At 49.1% G+C, this 24,186-nt stretch overlaps 1 protein-coding gene across 6 annotated transcripts in view; it reads left to right on the top strand.

Annotated features, from left to right (window-relative positions):
• rapgef1b (Rap guanine nucleotide exchange factor (GEF) 1b) overlaps positions 1–24,109 on the top strand; it is a 55,660-nt gene extending 31,551 nt beyond the window's left edge. For 3 of the 6 annotated variants that reach the window (XM_064308781.1, XM_064308782.1, XM_064308780.1), the window contains exons 7-26: positions 1,478–1,598; positions 1,745–1,925; positions 4,756–5,256; positions 7,641–7,843; positions 9,906–10,067; positions 13,736–13,882; positions 15,785–15,877; positions 17,222–17,310; positions 17,470–17,575; positions 18,795–18,870; positions 19,415–19,499; positions 19,930–20,022; positions 20,603–20,788; positions 21,126–21,210; positions 21,297–21,391; positions 21,609–21,687; positions 21,862–21,963; positions 22,172–22,269; positions 22,542–22,670; positions 22,794–24,109. In XM_064308781.1, coding sequence (XP_064164851.1) covers positions 1,478–1,598; positions 1,745–1,925; positions 4,756–5,256; positions 7,641–7,843; positions 9,906–10,067; positions 13,736–13,882; positions 15,785–15,877; positions 17,222–17,310; positions 17,470–17,575; positions 18,795–18,870; positions 19,415–19,499; positions 19,930–20,022; positions 20,603–20,788; positions 21,126–21,210; positions 21,297–21,391; positions 21,609–21,687; positions 21,862–21,963; positions 22,172–22,269; positions 22,542–22,670; positions 22,794–22,944 — 2,782 coding nt within the window. In that variant the 3' untranslated portion in view covers positions 22,945–24,109. The remainder of the gene's footprint in view (positions 1–1,477; positions 1,599–1,744; positions 1,926–4,755; positions 5,257–7,640; positions 7,844–9,905; positions 10,068–13,735; positions 13,883–15,784; positions 15,878–17,221; positions 17,311–17,469; positions 17,576–18,794; positions 18,871–19,414; positions 19,500–19,929; positions 20,023–20,602; positions 20,789–21,125; positions 21,211–21,296; positions 21,392–21,608; positions 21,688–21,861; positions 21,964–22,171; positions 22,270–22,541; positions 22,671–22,793) is intronic. The other 3 variants (XM_064308783.1, XM_064308784.1, XM_064308785.1) reach the window with 3 other exon arrangements.
• The last annotated feature ends 77 nt before the right edge of the window (positions 24,110–24,186 follow it).

A 24,186-nucleotide genomic window follows, 5' to 3' on the forward strand; every position in this document is an offset into this window, starting at 1 on the left:
TCCTGATTTAATGCAGCCATGCTCTGTCACACTTCAGTTCTTGACAAAATGCAGAAGTGCAATTCACTGGTCAGGTGTGCTTTGGCTTCCGAAGCTCTCTTCTCAGAAAGTTCCGTGAGAAGTTGCTGACAGAGTACGACAATATGTGGTTCCGTCTTTTTTTTTTCTCCCCCCCAAGAGGATCGGGAAAGGAAACTAAACAAAACGGCAGACTTAAGGATGTGTATTGAGACACTGCTGACCATCATGGGAGAGAGAACTCAGTAACTTAGTTTATTGTGCCTGCCATTACCATCAAGGTGACGCTTCGTACTTCATATTCATCTCTGTCAGCTGACGCATATTCCAAGTATTCAGCCGCAAGAGACCAGTATATAATGCATTGACACCTGTACAAAATGTCCACTTCTTCTTGTTCCTAGTGAGTTCATTGAGTGTGCAGTTCTGTCTTTCTTCAGGGCTTTGTTGCGAAAAGAATAATATGACCTAAGCCACTCGAGTGAGTTTAGCGTTGCTCAAGGTGTCTGACATCACCGTTTTGCGAGAGCTCTTCAACAGAGCACCAAAAATGTCCAGCGATATTAATAGCGCGGTTCTTCGGCGAGTGAGCCTTTGAAGGCGCAGTTTTGAGCGCGGTGTCACGAATGGAGCCTGACTTCCTCTTCCTGCCCTGGCCCGTGGGCGTTCGTTAGAAACGAGCCTCGCAGAGGGAGCTGTCCGTCAGGGGTGGGGGGCGGGAGGAGAGCGCTGCAGCGCAGTGCCTGGGCCCTGTCACCTGGGCCCGGTCTTAAAGCTGCTGTCCTGCTCTCTTTCCTTCCATGCTGTGTGGGATTGTGGGATTGCCCCGGGGCTCGCCAGCAGACTGCAGCCGCAGAGGGAGGCGCCGCAGCGGGAGAAGTACGTTTCCCACGATGCCCGCTGCTGTCGGCCCTGCGGGTCATCGGTGTGCATCGTGACATCACTCAACCCCTCCCCTCTGCTACTTGAGCTCCCTGATTGGAGGAGAGCAATGGCGCGCGTGCATGTGCTTCCCTGAGTGGCCCGTCTGCGGGTGACGCCCTGCGGAACACAGCCGGCGCTGAAAGGCGTGCATGTTTGACCTCTGACCCCTGTGACCACTCCCTGCCCACGCCCCCTCCCTCCTCCTGGCGCCTGTTTGTGCTGCGGTGCGGCGTGTGAGGGCGCAGGCTCAGGAGTACCTGCTGGCGGGCCGCGCGGTCAGGAGCGGGGGAAGCGTTGGCGACGCAGCGCTGCGCTCCTGGCCCAGGAATGCTAGGATTGCTGCATGCTGCTCCAGGCTCCGGGCCGCAGGAGCGCTGACGCCGCGCGGCTCCCTGCCCTTATATGAGGAGGAATGAGTCCTGCCTGTTTACTTCTGCCCTCGCGTGTGTGTGTGTGCCTGGGGATGACGTCAGGGCTGAGCGTCAGGACTTGGGGCTGTTCTGACCGAGCTCTGCTCTCTTCTGTCTGTCCCCAGCCCGCCCGCCCTGCCCCCGAAAAAGCGCCAGTCGGCCCCTTCCCCGACCCGGGTGGCGGTGGTCGCCCCGATGAGCCGGACCACCAGCGGATCCAGTCTCCCCATCGGCATTAACAAGCAGGTAGGAGCTCTCAGGGCTGGGACTGGCCTGAAGCAGTGAGCCAGCTGTCTGGATGAATGCTTATTGTGTTTCTGATTAATCTCGCCACATCTGCCCTGACCGATATGTCACTCATTGCCCTCGTTTCCTTGGCGACGTGACCCCAGGACTGCGACACGGAGTTCCCGCAGCGGCGCTTCTCTGGTGGGAGCCACTCGTACGGAGGGGAGTCCCCCCGCCTCTCCCCCTGCAACAGCATGGGCAAGCTGAGCAAATCTGATGAGCAGCTCTCCTCTCTGGAGCAGGACAGCGGGCAGTGCTCCCGCAACACCAGCTGCGAGACCCTGGGTGAGAAGGCGGCCTCCCTCCCTCCCCTCACGCCCCTCACGCCCCTCCACCTCCTCACACCTGCACCAGCGCTCAGCTGTGTCCTTACACAGACAGTTCCTCATACGTGCTCTCGCTCGGTCTCGCACCTATCATGCATGTCCACAGTCTGTGTTTACTTCCCGTTTCCTCTCAGTCAGACTCACCTGCTGCAGCACATGCGCACAGAGCCCTCGTTCCGCAGCGTCCGCCTTCCCCCGCCCGCCCGCGCGCCTCTGGTCTGGGGCTTGCGTGCTCGTGTTCCCCGGGGCCCTGCTTGTCCTTGCTGCAGCTCTGCAGAGCCGCGCGGCCGGCGTGTGGGGGAGACGGGCGTCCGCACTGCAGCAGGCTGAAATCAGACCCAGCCGCAGTCACAATGGGCCTTTGTGTGTGAGAGAGCGGATACTCACCCCGTCCGCTGCTCTGCAGGAGGAGCCTGCCGCTCTGGCCTCTTCCCTGGCCCTTCACTCCCCAGCGCTGGGCACGCATGCCAGACAGCCTGGTCCGATTACAGGGACCCACTGTGACAGATTTTACTTAAAGGGCTTTTCTTTAATAACGGCAGAATTTGATAAAGCGATCTGGAACAGGAACTCATTTTGTCGTTAAAATTGGCACAGCTAGGGGGGTGTTAGGGCTGAAGAACACCCCTAACCCATGCCAGTATTCATGATGTATATCCTCATGGGCTCCGATGACTGTGGCACAACCATTTTAAATACAAAACCTTAATAGACAATTGCATGTATCCTTCCACAATTTAGGTAGGTATTTGGTTAATAAGCCAAGGGAATTCCATTTCTCCTCTTCGCTAGCATTCAAGCAGAATTGTATTTATTTTTAACACTAAGTTGTTTTGAAGCGAATGGCCTTTTTCATTCTCATCGCTCCAGTAATTGACACAGGGCAGCCCACTTAGAATGGCAGGTCATGGAGTTGAGGAGGCTTAACGGCACATTAAAAGTCACATTTTTTTTTATTACGGTCGGCTGCTTACAATTTTTTTTTATGTCTGCGATGTTTATTTTAGTGGACGGTGCAATGAAATGAAAATGATTTATGGCATCCATGCTGCATAATGAATATCAGCCCTGCCTTGAAGGGTAGTTGGCCAATCATCCTCCTGTCCAATGCAGTTTTTAATTACTTACAAAAACCCAATCAGGTTTCTTTAAAACATGCTTCCATTTGTCTGATATATATTATTTGTACTGTTGTTTTATTAGTAGTCTTTTGTATACAGTATGTATGCAATATAAAAAACATGCATGGCATACCTCCATTAGTCTGATATTATTAGGATTTCCATTGTCTCTGAACAGCACAGTCTTTAATGAAAGCACTTGTTTGATACGAGTAAGAGTGAGGGTCTCTGTATCCCTGATGCACCATGGGAAAGATATCTCCTGCCACAGTGAAAGTGAGAGGAGTGCCCAGCATACCTGGTGAGGTACTGATGACAGGTGTTCTCTCAATGAACAAAATCTTTTATTATTAAACTTATTTGTATTGCTACTTTTTCAATTAGTATTTTCGGCTTTGGCTTTTGTTTTACACCCCAAATGAAACCACCTGACTACAACTACACCTGCTTTTTTTAAATTCTTACTTCAGGTGAGTTGTTATCTTCCCATGTACTTGGAGCACCTAGCAGCTGTAGTTGAGAACAATGAGGAAAAACTTTAACAAGGTCAAAGTCCGTCTTCTTACCAGACAGCTACAGGACTGACGAGCGTTGGTTTGTTAAAGTATACCTGTAGCGGTTGTATTATCTCACGAGCACACACACACACTGCATACACTGCTCTGGTGGCCTTCATCTGTCCAGCCGTGCAGTCATGTCCCTTGTGGAGCAGCAGGTGAAGAGCTCGGTCTTTGTAGGCCCTCTGGGCTTTTTCAGACCTCTGCAAGTCTCACAAAGGCGTGCCTGTTCCCCAGCACTGCTGAGTGAGTAGATACAGAGTGTAGATGGGCTTCCTGCTCCTCCAGCTACAGGCTTCCATTGGTAGCTTTCTAGCCAACAAGCCCTGAAAGAGGAAAATAATGGCTGCTTCCTTCAGTCCTGGGTCGGGGGAAAGGCTCTGAAATGGGGGGACAGTTCATACATCGGCCAGAGGCCGCAGTTTGGGGGGGCGGGTTAAAGTGGGAGTGAGCGGTTGTCACGGAAACTGAGCCTGTGGAGAAATCATTCAGTGATCCTGAAAGGAGGATGGAACGCTGTGTCTTCCCTCTCAGGGGGGCTGAATGAGTTTCTGTGTGCGATCGAGAAGCAGGAAAAAACTGCGTACATGAGTCTGCCTCTTTTAAAATGGTTTCTCAGGGTCTGTGAACGCTACAATTTCATTACTGGAGTTACTTGACTGTTGGTTAAAAAAATAAACCATGTGAGCTGCAGAGGCATAATTATTGAGGGCAGTATTTGTTCTCTGTTGGGTCTTGCTGGTAGAGTTGGTGTCATGCTGTTTAAAAGCCCCGGGTAGGTTTTTGTATAATTCCAGTTGAGCTGGGGTCTGAAGTCTGTTCCTCTCTGGAGCGTTTCCCGGACGGTGCTGGGCTTTGTCATTATATGCACACACTGCTTCACCTTCGTTCTGTCTTCGATGGAGCAGGATGTTTGGGGTTTGCGTTGGAGCTTCTCTTATTAATCCCTGTTATGGAGGATCAGAGTGTTCTTTGTCAGGCACAGTGCGTGTGATTGTTTTAAGTGTGCCGTTTGAAGCAGGCAATGCTGATTCTCATGTGTTTGTGTACAGCATGCTGCAGGGCAGCTTCAGGTTTGAGCTAATGATCGCACCTCTCCCTCCCTTTGCAGACAACACGGAGAGCTACGATCCCGACTACGACTTCCTGCACCAGGACCTGTCCAGCATGGAGCACATGCCCCCCGTGCAGGGGGGGTGCCTGAGCCCCCTGCCGGAGTCCCACAGCGAGTCGTCGTCCCCCTGCCCCGGGCAGCAGGTCCCGCACCCCCGCTTCAGCGCGCCCTGCCCCCAGCAGCCCCCCGAGTACTGGACGGCGCAGGGCCTCGCGCTGCCCTCGAAGCCGTCGCGCATCAGCGCGCCCCCGGCGCTGCCGCAGAAGAAGCGGCGCAGCACGGCCGCGCAGCCCGCCCTCTTCCCCGTCTTCTACGAGCGCCTGCCCTCCCACTACGACAACATCAGCGAGGAGGACCTGCAGGCCGAGCCCCCCTTCCCCCTCTTCACCCCCCTGCCCCAGAGCAACGGCGGGGCCTTCGCCGCCGAGTTCCTCGCCAGCGACAGCGCCGACTTACCAGAGAGCCCCCCGCCCCTCCCGGAGAAGAAGAGCCGCCACAGTGAGTGGAGCACCAGCTGCCCAGCTTTGGGGCCCGCGCTAGGGAAAGGAAGTGGCTTTGAGCTGGGGAGATAGGGAAGGGGGCGTGGCTGTGTGTGATGGGGATGGGAAGGGGGAGTGGCTTTGAGCAAGGGAGACAGGAAAGGGGGAGTGGCTTTGAGTGATGGGGATGGAGAAGGGGGCGTGGCTTCGAGCAAGGTAAATAGGGAAGGGGGCATGGCTTTGTGTTATGGGGATGGAAGAGTGGCTTTGAGCAAGGGAGATAGGGAAGGGGAAGTGGCTTTGTGTTATGGGGATGGAAGAGTGGCTTTGAGCAAGGGAGATAGGGAAGGGGAAGTGGCTTTGAGTGAAGGAGAGACGGGGAGGCGCTTGGTATAAAGGCCCTGGGAGATTCTGTGAGTTTGAGTTGAGGTGGGTGGAGGCATTGGTGTCCAAACTGGTGGGGACTGAAGTTATGGACTGAGCTAGGCTTTGGCAGTGGGGTGTGGAAGGGAACAGAGAGTATCCTGATCCAGATCCACAGCTGGCTCTTCTGCTGTAACAGCAGGGGGGGAGGGGGAGGGGGGGAGGCGGGATTAAGTCATGTGGAATTGTGCTTTAGCGTGTGCAGTATGGGAGATCTCTGGGTGAGGAGAGCAGTAGGCTCTCTCAGCCCACAGGAAATGAAGTTCGCAGAGTGCAGGGCGATGCAGCTGAGGGGAGGGGCACTGATGATGTCATGTGTTGTCAAACTTACTGCCTTCAGAGAAATTCAGCAGGGAGGGATAAATGCTCAGGCTTGTTTGGCTCTGCTCGCCATTCTGGCTCTGCAGACCTGCCTGCCTCAGGTTTTCCACCCTGCATCACATAAATCACACTGAGTCACTCAAAACCACTCCACTCATTTTTGCCCACAATACTATATGCATTGCCCCTGGTGATTTAAATTTTATTTACACTAGGCTATACCTTTAACATCTTAAGTTGATATGCATGTATGTAGTGAAGATGCTTATAGAATGGAATGTCATTTTGGTACAGTCACTCACAGGTGCTCACAGACTTGCTTAATCGCGAGATTGCTATCTTGCTGAAAGTCAGACGGGGCTGATGCAGGAAGATGTGGAGAGTTCTAGCTGAGCTTTGTACTCGTCGTAACAACATGTAATCACTAGCCAGCTAGTCTAAACAACCTTACAGCTGTTCATCAAGGCACTTATGACGCAAAGAGTAGCAGCTGGCTTTGTTGGAACTCTGAAAAAAACTGTTGATAAAATAAGAATCATATAAACTTTGCGTTGGACAGGTTTCTAGGCTGTGTTTTACAGTTTCATTTAGCATTGTACTTTGCAATTTAGTTCGGCACAAAACTGCTTTCTTTCTACTTGGTGAACAGCAGTAAGCACAAACTGATTACACAAGTCTGGTTTCCATCATTCAGTTTTAAGAAGTGATTCGTTTAGTTGCTGGGTGAATGAATTGCATGTTCAAGTCTTTCTGTTAGTACCCCTGTTATGCGGCAGAAGGTTAGCCGTTTATTTGATAAGATCAGTGTTTCTCAGCAAAGTTGGTGGGCCCAGTGCTCCACATGCTCTGCATGCACTGGGGTGCACTAAGCCACTGACATGGATAGAAACTCTCCACTTCACATTCATCTTTTTACGGCCCCGAATGCATGAATGTTTTTTACTATTACTTTGCCCAGCATTTATTTTGAATCATAATCTCCTTAATTCAGCATTACAGTCACGATGTGGTCTGAACATTAGCCAGATTATTGTCAACTGGGTCAAAGCTGGCTCTGCTGTCTGATGGGGTAAAACGGTCTTACAAAACTTTGTGTATGAGAAGCGAGTCACGCTTTCTGTTTAGGCTGCCGAGGTGACAGGAAACAACAGGGAGACAACAGATAGACGCCTTTTAAATCTAATAATTACACGCTTGGTGTTGCAATTCAGTTGTCATTTCACCAAATAATGTGGCGGAAAGCCATCTTGCAAATTCTGAAATCCCAACATAAGCCTCCCTAATGTCTGTGAGCGAGGGTCTGTGCTAATCGGGGTTTGGAAGCACGTGTACGAGCAGGTTTCGCACAAATGGACCCTGTGAAGCGCCGCTGCTGTGTTATGCCTGTGAGTTTCGGCTGTGTTGTGTTTTTCACGGTGTTGACCTGTGTCTCTGGCCCACAGTGGGATCCTGATGTCCTTCTCACTGTGTAGTGCTGGATCCTGTGCTGGTTGTGCTGTGCGTTGGAGTGTTTGTGGACGCCTGTGCTGGCTGCCGCGCTGTGTCTCTGGCCCACAGTGGGATCCTGTGCTGATGTCCTCCTCAGTGTGTAGTGCTGGATCCTGTGCTGGTTGTGCTGTGTCTGTGGGAGCCCGTGCTGACTGTCCGTGTCTCCCTCAGTCCTGCAGTACATGCAGTTTGTGGAGGACTACTCGGAGCCCCAGCCCTCGGTCTTCTACCAGACGCCCCAGAGCGAGAGCATCTACGAGCAGCGCAACAAGCGCTTCCAGGAGGTGTACGGCTTCAACGACTCCTTCAGCAGCACCGACTCCGTGCACGAGCCGCTGCCGCCCCCCGCCCTGCCGCCCAAGCAGAGACAGCTGGTGAGTGAGCCACAGCGCCCCCCGGGGGCCGCTGCGCGCAACCGTCCACATCAGCAGCAGGGTCACATTCCCCACCTACACCGCCATCCCGACTCCTCGGTGCGCTCTGATGTTTTTAGTTCACGCCTTAACTTTTTCCGTGACTCGCAGAGCTCAAAGAGTTTCCATTGATGACGAGCAGATGCAGCCAGAACGAAACCAGCGCTCGGCGATGCAGAGGCATTGTGACAAACTTTAGAAAAAGTCCCCAGCTGTAAACTTTGCCCAATGTTTATGAATATAGCGGTTCTTTGATGCGTTGTGGATGTTTGAGTCAGAATCGGGGTGCTCCTTTAAATAGCACCGGCCCAGTGCAAAGAGAGAGAGAAGGCATAGCAAGCTTGGCTGCTTTGTTCCCTTGTCTTCAGAGTAGTGCGTTAGCTAGCTGTGTTTCACCTTCACTCACCTCTCAGGTTCAAAGCTCCGTTGTTTGCGCGGTTCAGTTGAGCCGAGTGTGGGTGTCTGAATAACACCTTTGAACTCTGCATATCACTTAAACTATGTGCATAATTTGGGTGCTCACTCCCAGCATGTGAGAACATTTATAGAATTGACTATATTTGCCTCAAAAGTGTTCATATGGGTTAAATCTCAGCATGTTCAGCGAAGTCTTAACTAAAACTTCACGCTGAACAGGTTTTTTAGAGCGTCATTTTTCTACACATTATGTAGGCCAGGGTGGTTGCCTGGTTTAAAAATGTTTATGTGGACCACCAAGGGTGCTTTGTTAATTATGGAATTACTCGTCGTCCACATAGCTCTGGCCAAACTTGAGTGTAATCCATGTGTGTGAATGAGGAATTTCTTTTTTAACGACAGTTTAAAAAATGAATGCATGAATTAGAACTGAATTGATGTTTTGCTTTTGGTCTTTAAAAGCAACTTTAGATATGAACTTTAAAACTGCTATTGGGTGGGTTAACAGAGTTGCAGAGAACTGAAATCAGTTAATATCATTTAACTGACATGCTCCACCCGTGTGCACCACTTCAGGATTAATATCTAGGCTACATCTTTGTCCAGATGTTTAAGTTCTTCATTTGATGAGGTTTAATCCAGGTGTTTTTGAAGAGTATGGTGTCTGCATTGCCCCTCAGAAACACAAGCCATAAGCCTGTAATAGGATTTAGGAGATTTACAGCCTTACATGCTTTAGGGAAGTAATTTAATCTGCCAGGCTCATGAAAAAATATATAGCAAGAATGGTCCATATCTGATGTTTTTAGGTCTCACATCTTATGAAATTTTATAGCCAGAACCTCAAGCTCAAAACGAGATGGACTTCTGAATTGGCCATAAGTTAAAGGACTCAGTATATTCAATTGTAGAAAATGACAGACTTTAAGGAATGTGTTGTGAACAGATGCATTGCTGAATGGAGTGGAGTTCTAAACCTGCACCGTGTATATTGCATCTCAATGAGTAGCAATGTATAGAATTGCTGTATGACACTTGGTGCCACTTCATGACCTCTGATTATTTTGACAGATTTATAATTTGGGAGTTTTTAGTTTTCAATTTCACCACTCGTGGCAATTGCAGTGAAATTGATAGCAAAGCTGAATGCTGTTTTCAGTAAATATATACTGCTAATATTGGTTTGAGCTCCACTTTCTTTCTGCCACAAAAGGGCAAGTATCGGTTTACTGTCATTTTTGGGTTTGCTAAACCCTCATTGCTAACTTAGTCTACAGGGAATTGTAGAGAGGTGGCAAAAGCACTTGCCTGTCATAAAGTGGGCTGTATGAGGGTTAATACAGTAACGTTATAAATCACTGGACCTGCGTCTGCGATCTGACTAAAACTGCCTAGTTAACACTTCCTCACTGTTTTCCTCTTTGGATTCTACTACTTACATCTCCCATGACTCTGCTTGGGCCTCCTGCTTAGTTAAACTCTTCCTTGCTCTCTTCTTTCTCTCTCTTTCTCTCTCACCCCTCCTGGTGTTTCTCCCTATCTCGCTCTTTCTCTCTGTCCCCCTTTCTCCTGTCCTCTTCCTTTCTCTCTTCTGCTCCCCTTGCAGGCCTCGCACTCTGCTTCCCCCTCCTCCTCCTCGTCCTCCTCCCTCTCCTGCCACCTCCAGCACTCTGCGGTGGGGGCTGAGGAGGCCAGCGCCGCGCTCAGCCTCAGCCTGTCCGTCTCTAATTCCTTCCTCAGCGGCCACGCCTCCTTGGCCACGCCCACGGTGAGTCTCGGCCTCTCCGGCCCGTGGGGTCGGCCCGGTTTGCCTGATCCCGCCTGCCCCCAGTCACGGTCCCGCCTGCGTTCTGGTTGCGGTCCTGTCTGCCGGTACACGTGTGGTCCTCTGTGCTCCTCTTCTTCCCCCAGTCCAGGTCTTAAAACACACAGCCAACCCAGTTTTGTGTGGCTAATGAAATAAAGAGCACTGCGCTGTCAGCCAGGGTTGGGCATGGGTGCCATTGTGTGCCTCATGTTGCCTGCTCTGAATTTAGTCTCAAATATGTGTGTGAGTGTGCTGTGAGGCATAGTTAACTGTAATAGACTCCAGAGAACCTTAGAAGTATATGTCAAAGCAAGGTAGGTGAGTCTCTGGGCTGACTCAGACTAGTGACTGTTTTTGTTGTGTTCTGGTGTTGATGTGATGTGCAGTCAGAAGTCTACAAGTTCATGCTTGTCTTAGTGTTGTCTAACGTTTATGACTCACAAAATGAACTCACTACACTCTGTCTTCTATCCTACAGTACCAGCTAGCCTCAGAAATAGTTGTCTGACAGTGCTGTTGTTTCATTGTCAGGTCTCTAAATGTATTGTACTTTTTTGGAAATACTTTTCATTGAAGAGATTAAATACAATTTTATTTATGTCTTTTTAGGGAACATGATGTGTCTGTCATTTTGTATCTAGTTTCAATGCCCCCCCCCCCAAATCAGTCTCCCTTCTCTTCCCTCTACCCCTTCTCTCCTTTGACATGGCAACCCAAGGGTTCAGCATGCCTTTATTTGGCTTCACCCTCCTCAGCCAATGGGTGGCTGACCCATTCCCTTCAAAGCCAGCCAGGTTTTTATAGCATATCCTGCTTTAGATTCCTTAGGGCTCCTCCCCCCTCATCTGCCACTCCTCACTTTCTGGCAGGCAGGTCTCTGGGTGTGCTTCTCCCGCCCGTAGCCATAAAGGTGTGGAGTGTTTTTCATACCTTCAAGCTATAAACGGGGAAATGCTTGTGCCTGACGCAGGTCAGCCGGAGATGTTCCGCTCGTTCTTTCTGGGTCATGCATTTAAGGCGATTTCCGTTGCCGCGTGCTTCTGCATCTTTCTGCTGAAACGCCTGCAGTTGTTTTTGAGCGCAGGAGTTGCCCAATCATAAATGCGGCTTAAGTGGGCACTTGTGACCCCTGAGCTGTCAGATCGTGTACCTGTCAGCTATCGTACTCATGGCTTCGTTTGCTTCTTGTTTGCGGAAGGGTTTACTTGGTTGTGTTGCTACAGGAAAGATGTTATGCTTTAAGATTGATTACTGTGGCTGACCGTGGAGAGTACAGTTGTTGCTTCTAGTTCTGTTACCATTTGCTTCCATAGCATTGACTGCTGCTAGCCTTTGACCAAGTCCTAGTTTAGACAACATGGTATATTGAGTACCGAAAGAAAGGGGGAGGGCTGTATGCATGGAGGTTTATCCACTTGGTCCAGAGGTGCCAGTAATTCTGTCTGAGGAATACAGTCAAAGCTGTTCATTGTCCCCAGGGGCTTTTAGACTGTCTAGCCTAGCGGCCGCAAGCTACTGCAGCCCAACAGCCAGCATCGGGTCGCTGGCTGCCAAAGGGACAGGGCCAGTTGACTGTGTTCCCGGCCTGAGAAGAGGACACCTTTTTTTTTTGGTCAACACAAATGCCACAGAGAAACAGCTCTGTGGAGAATGGAGTCCGAGACGAACCCCTCTGTCTGTGTCAAAACGAGACCCAGCGGTACAGCACGGAGCCAATGCCTCACTGCAGTTACAGCCAGCAGTTAAAGACCTCCAGTGGAACTAAAGCCCTATGCAGTACAGATATTTAGAGACCTGGAACACGATGTTCTACCCAGACATCCTTTTGACCGAAACCTATGTGGGAAAATGCAACAATGCCACATATCCATACAAAGTGACCATGCTATCTTCTGGTATGCAGGCCTAAACAGTTCACATTCTCAATTGCTGTAACACCCCATCTCTGAATACTTGCACAATCGGAGTTGCAAGTCTCAGATGTTGTGTGTTGCAGATGTCACATACGGCAGCAAGTTTGGGCTCACCAGCTGCAGGGAGCTTTATGACCAAATGGCTTATTTTTCCGGTCTATTGAAATGTGATATCCTGAAGTTCAGTGCAGTATGAAGAGAGGAAATAGGCACCATTAGGATTAGTGAAAGCGCGGAGTGCTCATAGTCTCGTCCTTCATTGGATAGGGTTGTAGGGGACAGAGGTAACCGCCCCGCTGTTCTCAGTCGAGGGCCTTAATCCGTGCTCCTCCACGGATCGTATGGAATGCAGGCCATATGGACATAATGCAGAACAGATTTCTTCACTTCTCTTTTTTCAGTGCATTTCATGCTTGACTCTCACCCCCTGGAATGCCAGAGGAATTTTCACATTCTTTAAGCCCTCAGGGCATGATATTTCGAAGGTGCTGTGAAGGGGGGAGGGGGATGTTCAGGAAGACGTTGCTAATTTTCAAAGAAATGCGTCTGATTTAACATCATAATCCGTGGCTGGTGTTGTTCGTTTATGCTTGTGTTTGCACACGGCGGTGGCTGTGTTTTAGGGGAGCGAGCTCGGGGCTGTTTTCCTGCCGTCGCTGGCCTGTTACAGAGAAAGCGGGAGTGTCGGGGCTTGCAGAAGCAGGTCACCTGCGCCTCGCGCTCCGCCGCCAGGAATGAGCGCATCGGGTGAGGGGGCTGACCTCATCACCTCCAGTCCCAGCCCTCCATCATGCCCCATCACGCACCCACGGGTTCCGGCTTTCACTGCCCTGGCCTGCTTCCACACTAACATCACCGTGAAAAAGAAATAGTGCTTGTGTATTGATCCTTATGCTGTTTGATTCAGTGTGTGTGTGCGCGTGTCTGTGCATGCGCATGTGTGTGTATTTGTGTGTGTATTTACTGTATGCTTGCAGATACTTTGAGGTAATCTTGTTCCTGCATCATGGTGGGCTCTCCTTTGTTCTACATGTTGCGTCTTGCAGAGATCTGAGAGAGGTTGCCAGTAGAGCAATGCGCAGAGCTTAGAGACCGTCTTTGGGTTTTATGGGGAGCCTGAGGCAGAGTCTGAGGGTTAGGCTGCCATTTTGGCTGGGGATTCAGGGTCCAGGGGAAGGGTCTGCATGATTGCTGAGAGGCCAGGCTGAACTGACTTTCTGTGTGCAGCTAGGGAATAGGGCAGCCCTCTGCAACCTTATACTCATTCATCTTAAAGGCTACTTTGTTTTACCCCACTGCTATGTGGGACCTCTTACAATACCTGTGCTTTGAGTAAGTGATGAATTAATGGTGAAAACCACTGAATTTTTGTGGATCCCTGCAGTGATTTTGTGTCGGTGGAACATCTGAAATATAGATGGACAGAAAACATTTGTCTGAGGATTGTAAAGTCTCATTGGGAGCTGTCTGTCCCAGTGATGAGGTGGATCTTGTCCTCAATCTAATGCTGCTTTTCCTTTGCAGACCTTATTCACCTCCTATTTCTCTTTCTGTTTCTCTCTTGTTATCTCTCTCCTCTCCCCCCTGCCCTTGCTCTTCCAGTACAAGACAATTTGCAGGTCCTATTCCCAGGACTTTCCGTCTCACAGCCAGGGTCCCATTCCTCATTTCCTCTCATGTGTCTCTTCCCACTTTCCCACTGTCCACCAATCGCAGAGCTCGGACCTAGTGGTGCCAGCCAACGCAAGCCAATTAGCAGATCCTGGGGGCGTGGCCAACGGTTCCCTGGAAAGCTCTGGTGGCTCTTTTGCTGTCTGCCTTCCTTCTGAATCTTCTCTCACTGACTCTCTTCAACCCTCTGTGGTGAGCTCCAATTGTGTGCAGTGACAGATAGGGGGCGATGTTGAAGGGCCTTGGAGTGTTATAGAATATAAATTAGTTTAGGTCATTCGGTCCATGTTCTTTTCCCTGGCAAATTTTGTGTTACACAAGCAATGAGGACAAGGAGGCGCTGCTTAAGTTAAAGAGTGTATGTCGCCTGGGGCAAAGGTAGAGGATTCTCTTTAGAGCAGTGTGTGTATGTGGCCAAAGGTATATGGTTCTTCATAGAGATGAGTGTGTATGTGGCCAAAGGTATGCACTCTTTAGAGGGGGGCCTGTATGTGGCCAAAGGTAGAAGATCCTCTTTAAAGGTGAGTGTGTATACGGCAAAAGGTAGAGACTCATCTTTAAGGTGGAGTGTGTGTATGGCAAAAGGTAGAGACTCATCTTTAAAGGGATGTGTGTATGTGGCCAAAGGTAGAGGCTGCTCTTTAAAGGGAAGTGTGTATACAGCCAAAGATAGAGGCTCATCTTTAAAGGGGTGTGTGTATATGGCCAAAGGTGGGGGGGGGGGGTGTATGTGACCTAGGGTATGGTAGAGGGATCTGTCTGGTGAAGTGTGCATTCTGCAATGGCTTTCTGTTTGAGGTAATAAAAGACTATTAATACAGTATAGGACCAATATACAGTGTGAGAGCATAATATGAAGAATTGACTGAAAACAAACATATAGACTGCTAAGGGCATTTTTAGTAAATGTAGTTTATACAAATAGTATAATTGTGTGGACAGTGGAAGTCTTTTTCCTTCGGTGTATTGTACTGTACTCTACTTCTCATGGAATCCAGATAATATAAAATGCGCTCATGATTTGGGGGGGGGGGGGAGAACCTTGACTTGGTTATAAAATGTTTCATGGACAAGACGGTCTGAAGAAATAATGAAATGGCAAGATACATGTGTCACAATATTGGCAGGACTTTTGTTGTCGGAGATCCTTAGTCTTTTTTTAAATCAAAAATGGGCAAATCACAACTTCACAAAGCAGTAATGATTCAATGTAATTTCTTCATGAACAATAGATGACTCAAAGCTAACAAAGCGTTCTCCATTCATTAGGGAAGCATTTATCTTGAATAGTTTAATCTGTGGGTGCCTGTCAAGTCCTTAATAATTCCATTTCTTAGAATTATAGTTTATTTCTGGTCGGGATTCATATGTCTGAGGAATAAAGTCTATTATTCCATCACCTTTAGATATTAGAGGTTGATTGGACTTCATATCTACAGGGATAGAATTGTGTCATGACAAATTCACTACTGAAATTGTAACCTACTGAAGTCACAGTCATATCAGCCTGGCCTGGGAGGTGCTGTTCAGTCTGGATGGTTTGCTAAACTGGGTTACTGGGATTGGGGGTGGAACAGAAACCTGTGGGCACCAGGGCTGGCTTGTGAGCATCTAGAGTAGCTGTGCTATAAGGCTGTGTGGTCTTCGTTACATTTCAGTTATTCGTTATGTAATTTCCGCTAGTCCTCTGCACCTGTGGTTGGAGAAAGTGTGAATTAACATGCAAAAGTCTGTGGACTGAGGCCCTGAAAGATTGGGGTCGTTTACTGCTTGTCCAGCATTTGGCATTTATGAGTATTTCATGTAAACTGGTCACCAGCGTGTACACATGCAGGCCAATGCGAACAGGTGACCGTTATTGGGGCTGTTAAAGCTGTAATGCTCTTTCCTTCGAGGCTTCTGCTAGAGTAAGCCAGCCAGCTGTGCCGCTGTCTGCGAAACGGCCTTTTAATTGCTCAGCCTCTCACTGAGAAGCCCTCAGCGGCGCACAGCTGCGGAGCGCATGCACGTGTGACGCCGCCGCCGCCACCGCCACCGCCGCCGCTTCCACGAACGCCCGTCATGTCCTCTGCTGTCCCCCTTCTCTTCCCGTAGAGCGAGAGCGCTAACGAGGAGGGCGGGGAGGGGGAATACGTCAATCTCTATTCGTCCAGCCAGGCCAACGGGGAGCTGCTGCGCTCCCACGGAGTAAGTAAGAGGGCATGCCACGCAGGCGCAGAGGCTGCTGGGAGCATGCGGTGCCGCGTCGCCCACGGCGACGGCGTGCGGCGGCTTATCGGGGCTTCCGTGTGCTTCTTGCGCTACTTGGCATGCTACCTTGTGCTTGTGCCGTTGATGTTTTGGTTCACCTGTGGATTTCCTTCCTCTCCAAAGCGACACACTCGATACACATCAAGAGCTGCATGTTGAGAAGGCAAAGGTCCTCCACTCAGAGGATTATAACAAATAATGATGTGTAATTACCACTGCCAACAGAGCACCCACATGTCTGCAACAATATGAAATTACATGACAATAATTTTTGCTGATTCGGTGAGGATCAGTATACTCTGTACTTCGCTGTGGGGTACAGGAATTAGCTGGTGGCAGGGTGCTGGGGGGAACACGATACTCAGAGCCAGGGTACTCTAAACTTATCTGATTTGGTCATGGACTAGAAACGTGGCACAAAGAAGGTTAAATGGCACAATTTTGCTGTGTAAATTGAAGAATGGAATATTCATTCAGGAACAGGTCACTGAAGGTTTCTGAGGAATAGAATAAATGGTAAATAACAGGGTACTTAGATCTCAGCAGGCTGCAGTGAGAAATGGAGGGCATCCAGTACTGAGACCTGAGTAGGCTGAAGGGTTGTGTCTCCACAGCACCAAACTCATTCGTCTTTTTAAATTGGGCAGCACAAAAGCTGTGTGTGGCTTTATATCATGATTTTATTGAACATCTCATATCAGTTTTTATGATCACTACCAAGTGAAATCCCCAGGTTTAATAATCATATTTTAATCTCGATCCTCTTAAGAAGTCCTAATACCATTGGAATTCTGGGGATTTTAGGCTTTACACTCTTGTAATAGGAAGAGGTGTACAAAGGTTATTCAGCAGACCGCTCTGCGTCGGGGAAGTTAATTTCCGACGCGTAGCGATAAAGCCCAGAGCTGGCTTCAGGTACGGTGTCCTGTTGGTGCCCTTTCGGATGTGAATGGGGTTGTGTGGTGTCTTTCATTCACATTCTCTCGCGTAACCCCAACGGTGAGCGTCTTGTGTTTGGTTCCTCACAGTCTCCCTGCGTACATACTCGTTGAGTATGCTACGTGAGCTAGCACTGCCTGTTCTGTCACTGGCTGCCTGACTGGGTGAATGACTTCTTGCTGTCCGCTCTTGTGAACCTGTGTCTTTGTTCTGCTATCCCCCTGCTGTCTGACCTAAACCCACGTGCTTTCTGAGTTCTGAACCGTTGACCTGGTGACCTGTGGGTGTGGGCTCTGTGTTAGCGTCGCACTCCGTCCTTAGCATGCCACTCTTTACCATCAGGACCTCACGACTGCCAACGACGACGTCATCCAGGACCCAGGCCCTCAGAACGCCTCGTCCAATAGCAAAGAGACGTCAGACGTGGAAACGTAAGAGACCTCAATAACAATGTACCCACGTCCTTCATGCTGTAAATTACATATCACATCATGTAAGCAAAATGCAGAGCCTGCATTCAACAGAAACAGCAGCAACAAGCATTGTACCAATGAATGTGCTGAACTCTGTTCTGTCCTGTAAACTTGCAGCAGGAGGCAGAAGTCTACCGATTCGGGCCAGAGTGACGAGGAGGTGGACGAGCTCTCCCTCATCGACCACAAGGAGATCATGTCCCGCCTAACACTAAAGCAGGAGGTAGGTCTGGTACAGCTGTGCCTGTCTGAGCACCTGGGGATGAGGTCTGGTGCGGCTGTGCCTGTCTGAGCACCTGGGGATGAGGTCTGGTGCGGCTGTGCCTGTCTGAGCACCTGGGGATGAGGTCTGGTGCGGCTGTGCCTGTCTGAGCACCTGGGGATGAGGTCTGGTGCGGCTGTGCCTGTCTGAGCACCTGGGGATGAGGTCTGGTGCGGCTGTGCCTGTCTGAGCACCTGGGGATGAACGCTGAAGAGTTGGTTTCCATGGCACTGTGCCCAGGCGTGGGAGGGGCCCAGTTTGTCACTCTGTCACGTTGCCTGCTTTTACCATAGTTGTTGAAAGATGATTAAAACAGTGTAAACAGCTTTGGCAATAAGTGTGTCGTCGCCTGTTTTATTGCAATCTCAAGTCCTTTGCTTTGAGTCTGCCAAACATTTGCATTAAATTGACAGCTAACAGCAAATAAACAGTTGTTCCTTGCTGAGAGGTGCACTTGAGCACACGGCATGTCAGACTCCCTAGAGGGAGCCTCTGTGGTAACCGCCTGAAACAATGGAGGGTGCTGCTTCGGGAGGCTACACCCAAGCTTCCCCCCCCCCCCCCGCTCACCTCCACTGCAGATCTTCTGCTGCCCTCTGTCTGCAGTCCTCTGTAACTGCATCCTCCTCATATTTTCATAATTATTTCTCTCTCTCTCTCTCTCCTGTTTGGTGCAGTCTGACAGACGGGCTTGAGTGATTATGTGTGTAGCGCTGGCCCACGCCTATCAAGGTCAGAAGCAGCTTGAGTGGCGTGCCCGGCTGAGGCGGTGCCGAGCTTTTATGTGCGCAGTGAGAAACGCGCACACGTGCAGGAACAAAGGCAGTTAAGGGACGGAGGGTCTCAGTGTGAAAGGGCTGGGGCTTCTGCCTGCCTGAGCAGCACACTCCCTGCAGTGGCAGATGCCAGTCCGGCTGTGTGGGGCTCCAGTAATGTATGCAGGTGGTGCAGGGGGAGGAGCGTGAGAGAGGGGCTGGGGAAGGCTGGGGGACCCCGTCTGAGGTGCTTTAGCTGAGGGCTAATGCGGACAGAGTGCTGTTGATCTGAACTCACTGCCTTTTGTTTCCCTCCCCCTCTTTCTCTGCCATCCTCTGGCATTCTTTCTCTTTCCCCCTTCTTCTTTCTTATTCTCCTCCTCCCCCCTTTCTCTGCCCCCTCTCTCTGTCCTTTCCTCTCTCAGAATGACGATGGTCCAGATGTCCGAGCTGGTTCAGGAGATATTTTATTAGTCCACGCCACAGAGACAGACCGCAAAGGTATTTATATTGCATTCATTTATTTATGGTCTCTGTTCTCCTTCCACAGTAAAGTGTGTGTGTGTGTGTGTGTGTGTGTGTGTGTGTGTGTGGACCTGTACTCTCACTAATGTGTGTCTGTGGGTTTAATTTTGTCTCCAGTCACAGCAGGAGGGGCAGGGTTGCATTTCTAAATGTGCCATTATAACAGAATGTGGTTCTGCTTCCGCATGGTACTTTTTCTTCTCTGTCTGGGTGGGTGTCAGATGCACAGAAATAAAAAAAGCTGGGTAATTTCTGCCATTGTACTATTGCAGATCAATTCTGTCTGGAACCTGTGCTGTCAACTAAGATTTCTTTCCTCATGTTATTTTTAGAGCAATGAAGTAACTTTATACTTGTATAAATGACAAAGCATGTACACTTTATTTTACCTGACTGAAGGTATTGCCGGTAATACCTTTAAATGTGGATTTTGCTGTTTCAAATGATGTAGCATGCCACAAATCAGTCAGTATATATTTCAGTTCTAATAGGTTATTTTTTTGTTTTTGTTGTCTTACAGATCTTGTCTTATACTGCGAGGCCTTCCTGACAACCTACAGGACATTTATAACCCCTGAAGATCTCATAAAAAAGCTTCACTATAGATATCCTTAACAAAGCAGAACCACATCCTGCAGTGCACTTTCACTGCTTGCTTGTTTGTACTTGATTAATCTTTGTCACAGGTAATAAAGTTGGGTGAGCAGCTGCACACGTAAGAATTTAAATAAGTTAAACAGGCCCTGGACAGCCTCCGGGCTCTAGTCTGACTCAAAGCACGTTTTCAATGCTGTGATGTGAACATTGTGAAAAGCTGTTTGACTGAATCTCTGGAGGGCTCTAATCTAATTTGCAAAGTCATCTCCACCTTTTTTTAACAGCCTTGCATTTTTACAGATGTCAAAGCGGTTGTGTTCCGTTGCAGTAAATATGCATGTCTGATCTCTGGTGCCCTCCCAGGCATAGTCTTTGTAATGGAGGATAATTTGCGAGATGTGGGAGGCTTGATGTTTTTGCCCCTTAACACCAGCGCACATACACCAGGTTTTGCCACAGTCCAGACGTGTTCAAGAAGCGAGTCAGTAAAAACACCTTCTTTGTGCTGGTGCGCGTGGTGGACGAGCTGTGGTGAGTGCACTTCTCCCCCCTGCTGTTTCAGAGAGGTGGCTCTCGATAGCATCTCAAAGTCTTACGAGTTTTATTGTTCTTGTATTGTGGGGGGTGTGGCAAGTCTTGGTCCCATTCCTGGTTTGGAATTACTCCAAATGACAAAGTCTGTCCAGAGAAACAACGTCATGCCTCGTCCCACTGAAGTATTATTGTACAGCACCTTCAGCAGTGGAGTGTGTTATTTATTATTGTCAGTTGTCCATTTGTGTTCAGTCACATTTTTTCATACAGAAACCGAATATTTAAACTGCACTTCCTGCAAATGCTGCTGTAGATGGAGGGTAGAACATGTCTCTGCTGTCTATAAACAGACAGGGTTTAGGGCTCTGAAACCGGAGCAGAGGGCACCTTAACTGAACCTCTGTAAAATCCAGAGGAATAAAAAAAGGCTTGCAGGTCAGGTGTGAGCGCTTGGCAGGTGTTCCTGAGTAAGAGTTACTGCAGTCATCTGAGCAGACCGGTGACCCTGCTGATGCGGGCCCTGTTGGAGCATTAGGAGCCGTAACCCTGTCCTCCTCCTCCTCCTCCTGCCCCGCAGCTTGGTGGAGCTGACGGATGACATCCTGAAGCAGCTGATGGACCTGGTGTTCCGGCTGGTGTGTAACGGCGAGCTGAGCCTGGCCCGGGTGCTGCGCAAGAACATCCTGGACAAGGTGGAGCAGAAGAAGCTGCTGCGCTACACCAACTCCCTCAAGCCTCTGGCCGCTCGCGGGGTGGCTGCCAGGTGAGCCCGGGGTCCGCTTGGGCCTGGATCAGGGGGGTGGAGCCTGGGCGGGGTCTGGCTGAGGTGTGACTTTAGCCTGGGTGGGGTCTAGTTGGAAAATTGGTTGAGTCTGCGTGGGGTCTGGTTGGAAACTGGGTGGGGTATAGTTGGAACAGTTTTGAAACCGCTTTGAGATCAAGTGCAGTGGTTTGGGTGTTTGTCAAAATCAAGCAACAACACACTGTGGGACATATTATACACAATAACACTAAATGTGTTTGTAAGCTCTTAGCTGTGTGGAGTACTGCCCCTGCAGCCTGAATTGCGCTTGTGCTGATCTCGTTGCGTGTGTCTCCAGGCCAGGCACGCTGCACGACTTCCGCAGCCATGAGGTCGCTGATCAGCTCACGCTCCTGGATGCAGAACTTTTCTACAAAATTGAGGTAAGGGACCGAATCCTCCCTGCCTGTTCTGCTTTCCTTTGCTCTGCCTGTGAGGGAATGGGGTTCTGAAACCTCTGTCTTTGCAGATCCCTGAGGTCTTGCTCTGGGCAAAGGAGCAGAATGAGGAGAAGAGCCCAAATCTGACGCAGTTCACAGAGCACTTTAACAACATGTCCTACTGGTGAGCAGCACACTCCATCCTCTGCTGCACATAGTCACTACTGTGCACACTACCCAGCATGCTTATGCACTACTGTGCACACTACCCAGCATGCTTATGCACTACTGTACACACTACCCAGCATGATTATGCACTGCTGTACACACTACCCAGCAGGCCTATGCTCTACTGTACGCACTACTGTACACAGAATCCTTTCTTTTCTTGTTGTCTTCAGGGTGCGCTCAATAATAATCCAGCAGGAGAAAGCCCAGGATCGGGAGAAGCTGCTCCTCAAATTCATTAAGATTATGAAGGTAATTTGCCTTATGGTAGATGTACTTGTACTTTACGATGGATCTGAAACTGCAGTATGGAAATGAAATCCTGTAGGTGAACTGTTCATTTTGCATGGGCTACACCCACAGTGATTCGGGTAGTAGGACATTTTCTGAATAGTTTTATCTACTGTTCCCTCCCTGTGTTTCCAGCACTTAAGAAAGCTGAATAATTTTAACTCCTACTTGGCAATATTGTCCGCGTTGGATTCTGCCCCGATTCGAAGACTGGAATGGCAAAAACAAACCTCAGAGGTAAGCTGGACTGCTTACACAGTGACTGATATGAACACTGCATTGCCATTGGAAAGCTTGACTCGGTCCCTGAGTCTTCCACAGACATTAGGCTTGCTGAATGATAACATTGTGGTTTAACAATAAGGGATCTGTACTATTACACGGTGTTTCATTTTTGATACGTTTTGACCGATGCTCTATTTTGTTTCTTGCGCTTTTGTTCCAGGGATTGGAGGAGTACTGTACATTGATTGACAGTTCCTCCTCTTTCCGGGCATACCGGGCAGCACTGGCAGATGTTGAGCCTCCATGTATACCTTATCTGTGAGTGAGCATGCTCTTTCACCAGCTCCTGTGTCCACTGTAACACCTTCTCTGTCCGATGTAGATGAAGAGCTTACAACAGGCACTGCTGGATCAGTGACGATCAGGCCAAGTTCATAAATACCAAGAATTTGCTTATAGTTACCAAGACTTTGTGTGGTTTTCATTGCGTTGAGACAAATGGGAAGGGTTCAAATGTGGTTCAGATATATTGTTTTGAGAAGTTTCAGATGGTCATGAATCTCTCTCTTCCTGCTTCTCTCTGTCTACAGAGGTCTCATCCTGCAGGACTTGACATTTGTCCATCTTGGAAATCCTGACCTCATCGATGGAAAGGTCAACTTCTCCAAACGGTGGCAGCAGTTCAACATCCTGGACAGCATGAGGCGCTTCCAGCAAGTGTACGTGTGCAGACAGGGCCCGTGAGACGAGGGTGCTCTTGCAGTACGCATGAAGTTTGCCTTGCGTGAGATTGAGCCTGTGCTCGTGGTGATGCTTGTGTCCTTCTGTTTCCTTTCGTCCAGGCATTACGAGCTGAAACGCAACGACGACATCGTCTCCTTCTTCAACGACTTCAGTGACCACCTCGCAGAGGAAGCGCTGTGGGAACTGTCCCTGAAAATCAAACCGCGCAACATCACACGCCGCAAAACAGAGAGGGAGGAGAAGACCTAAGAGCAGAGCTTCTGCCTTCCTCAGAGACAAGGACTGGACTTTCATTTCAAGAGACAGACACAATCAAAGGAATCTAAAAACTGTGACGGCAGCTAAGAGACTGAGGAACCTTTGTCTGTTACAGTTTACAGGAACTCTTATTTTATTATTATTTTTTTAAACCTTATTCGTTTGGGATCGCTCCAGGTCCCGGCCTGGGTTCGGATCACGGACAGGAGGAGGAGGAGGAGGAGGTGCGGTGCAGAGCACAAAAAAAGCTTTCAGAAGAGACCCTCGCAGATTTGTGTTGCCATCCCATCCTGTCCATTTCAGTGTGCGTCTGGTCTGTGCATTTCAAGGAGTACTTGGTCTTTGTGGACTTGCTCATGACACAAGGTGCTTTCTTTCCCATGATGAACCTTAACCCTCTGTATGTGCCATCCTGGGAGAATCCCTGCCCCCACCCCCCCCTCCACTCATTTCAGTGTTCAGAAACAGACTGAGCTGCCGCAGACTGTGACATCATGACACCCGTCAGAGGACGACTTCCATTGGTGGCACTGCCACAGAGTGAAACGAACAGAAGTGTGGAATTGAGTGAAATGAGTGGGGAGTGGGGACAATATCCTAGAATAATCACGTGAGATGATTTTTGGAAGAAAAAAAAAAAGGTTTTGTTTTGGAGCATTTTATGTATCGATTATGTACGGTTAATGTATAGTACAGTTTTTCCTTTTGTTCTTTAAAAGGGTGTTAACAGAAGATCTTATCTTCTCTTAAGTGTGATACAAAGGCGCACTTAAAAAGCAAAGCAAAAAAGATAGAAATTTAAAAAAATTAATAAATGCTGTGATCAATGTCAAACCTGACACTCTTCACTTCAAGAGTCTGGTTTGAAAGAGCTGTTGACAGTAGTGTATGGTAAGGTAGTTGGAAGCATGTTCCAGGCCTGTACACCTTGGCCTTGAGTGTGAGGGGAGTGACTGTATTTTTCTTCTCTTACTCTGCCATGCCTCATGAATGTGGGGCCAGGCATTCACAGGGCTCAAAGATTCCAAAACTGAGAGCCATTTTGAGTAGCATACAGTAACTTGCATCCATTTCCTGTTACTCCTCTGGAATTGAGCTCTACCAGTACACACATCACCCTGTGCAATCCAATAAAATGCTCTGCAGTATTTCTACATCTTTGAGTCGCGTGTGTGAACTGATTTCATTCCTGACCTGGGAGCCACAGTGTCCTCTTCCACCTGCAGCTTTGAA

The sequence above is a fragment of the Anguilla rostrata genome, chromosome 14 (assembly GCF_018555375.3).
Source record: "Anguilla rostrata isolate EN2019 chromosome 14, ASM1855537v3, whole genome shotgun sequence".
NCBI classification, from domain to species: domain Eukaryota; kingdom Metazoa; phylum Chordata; class Actinopteri; order Anguilliformes; family Anguillidae; genus Anguilla; species Anguilla rostrata.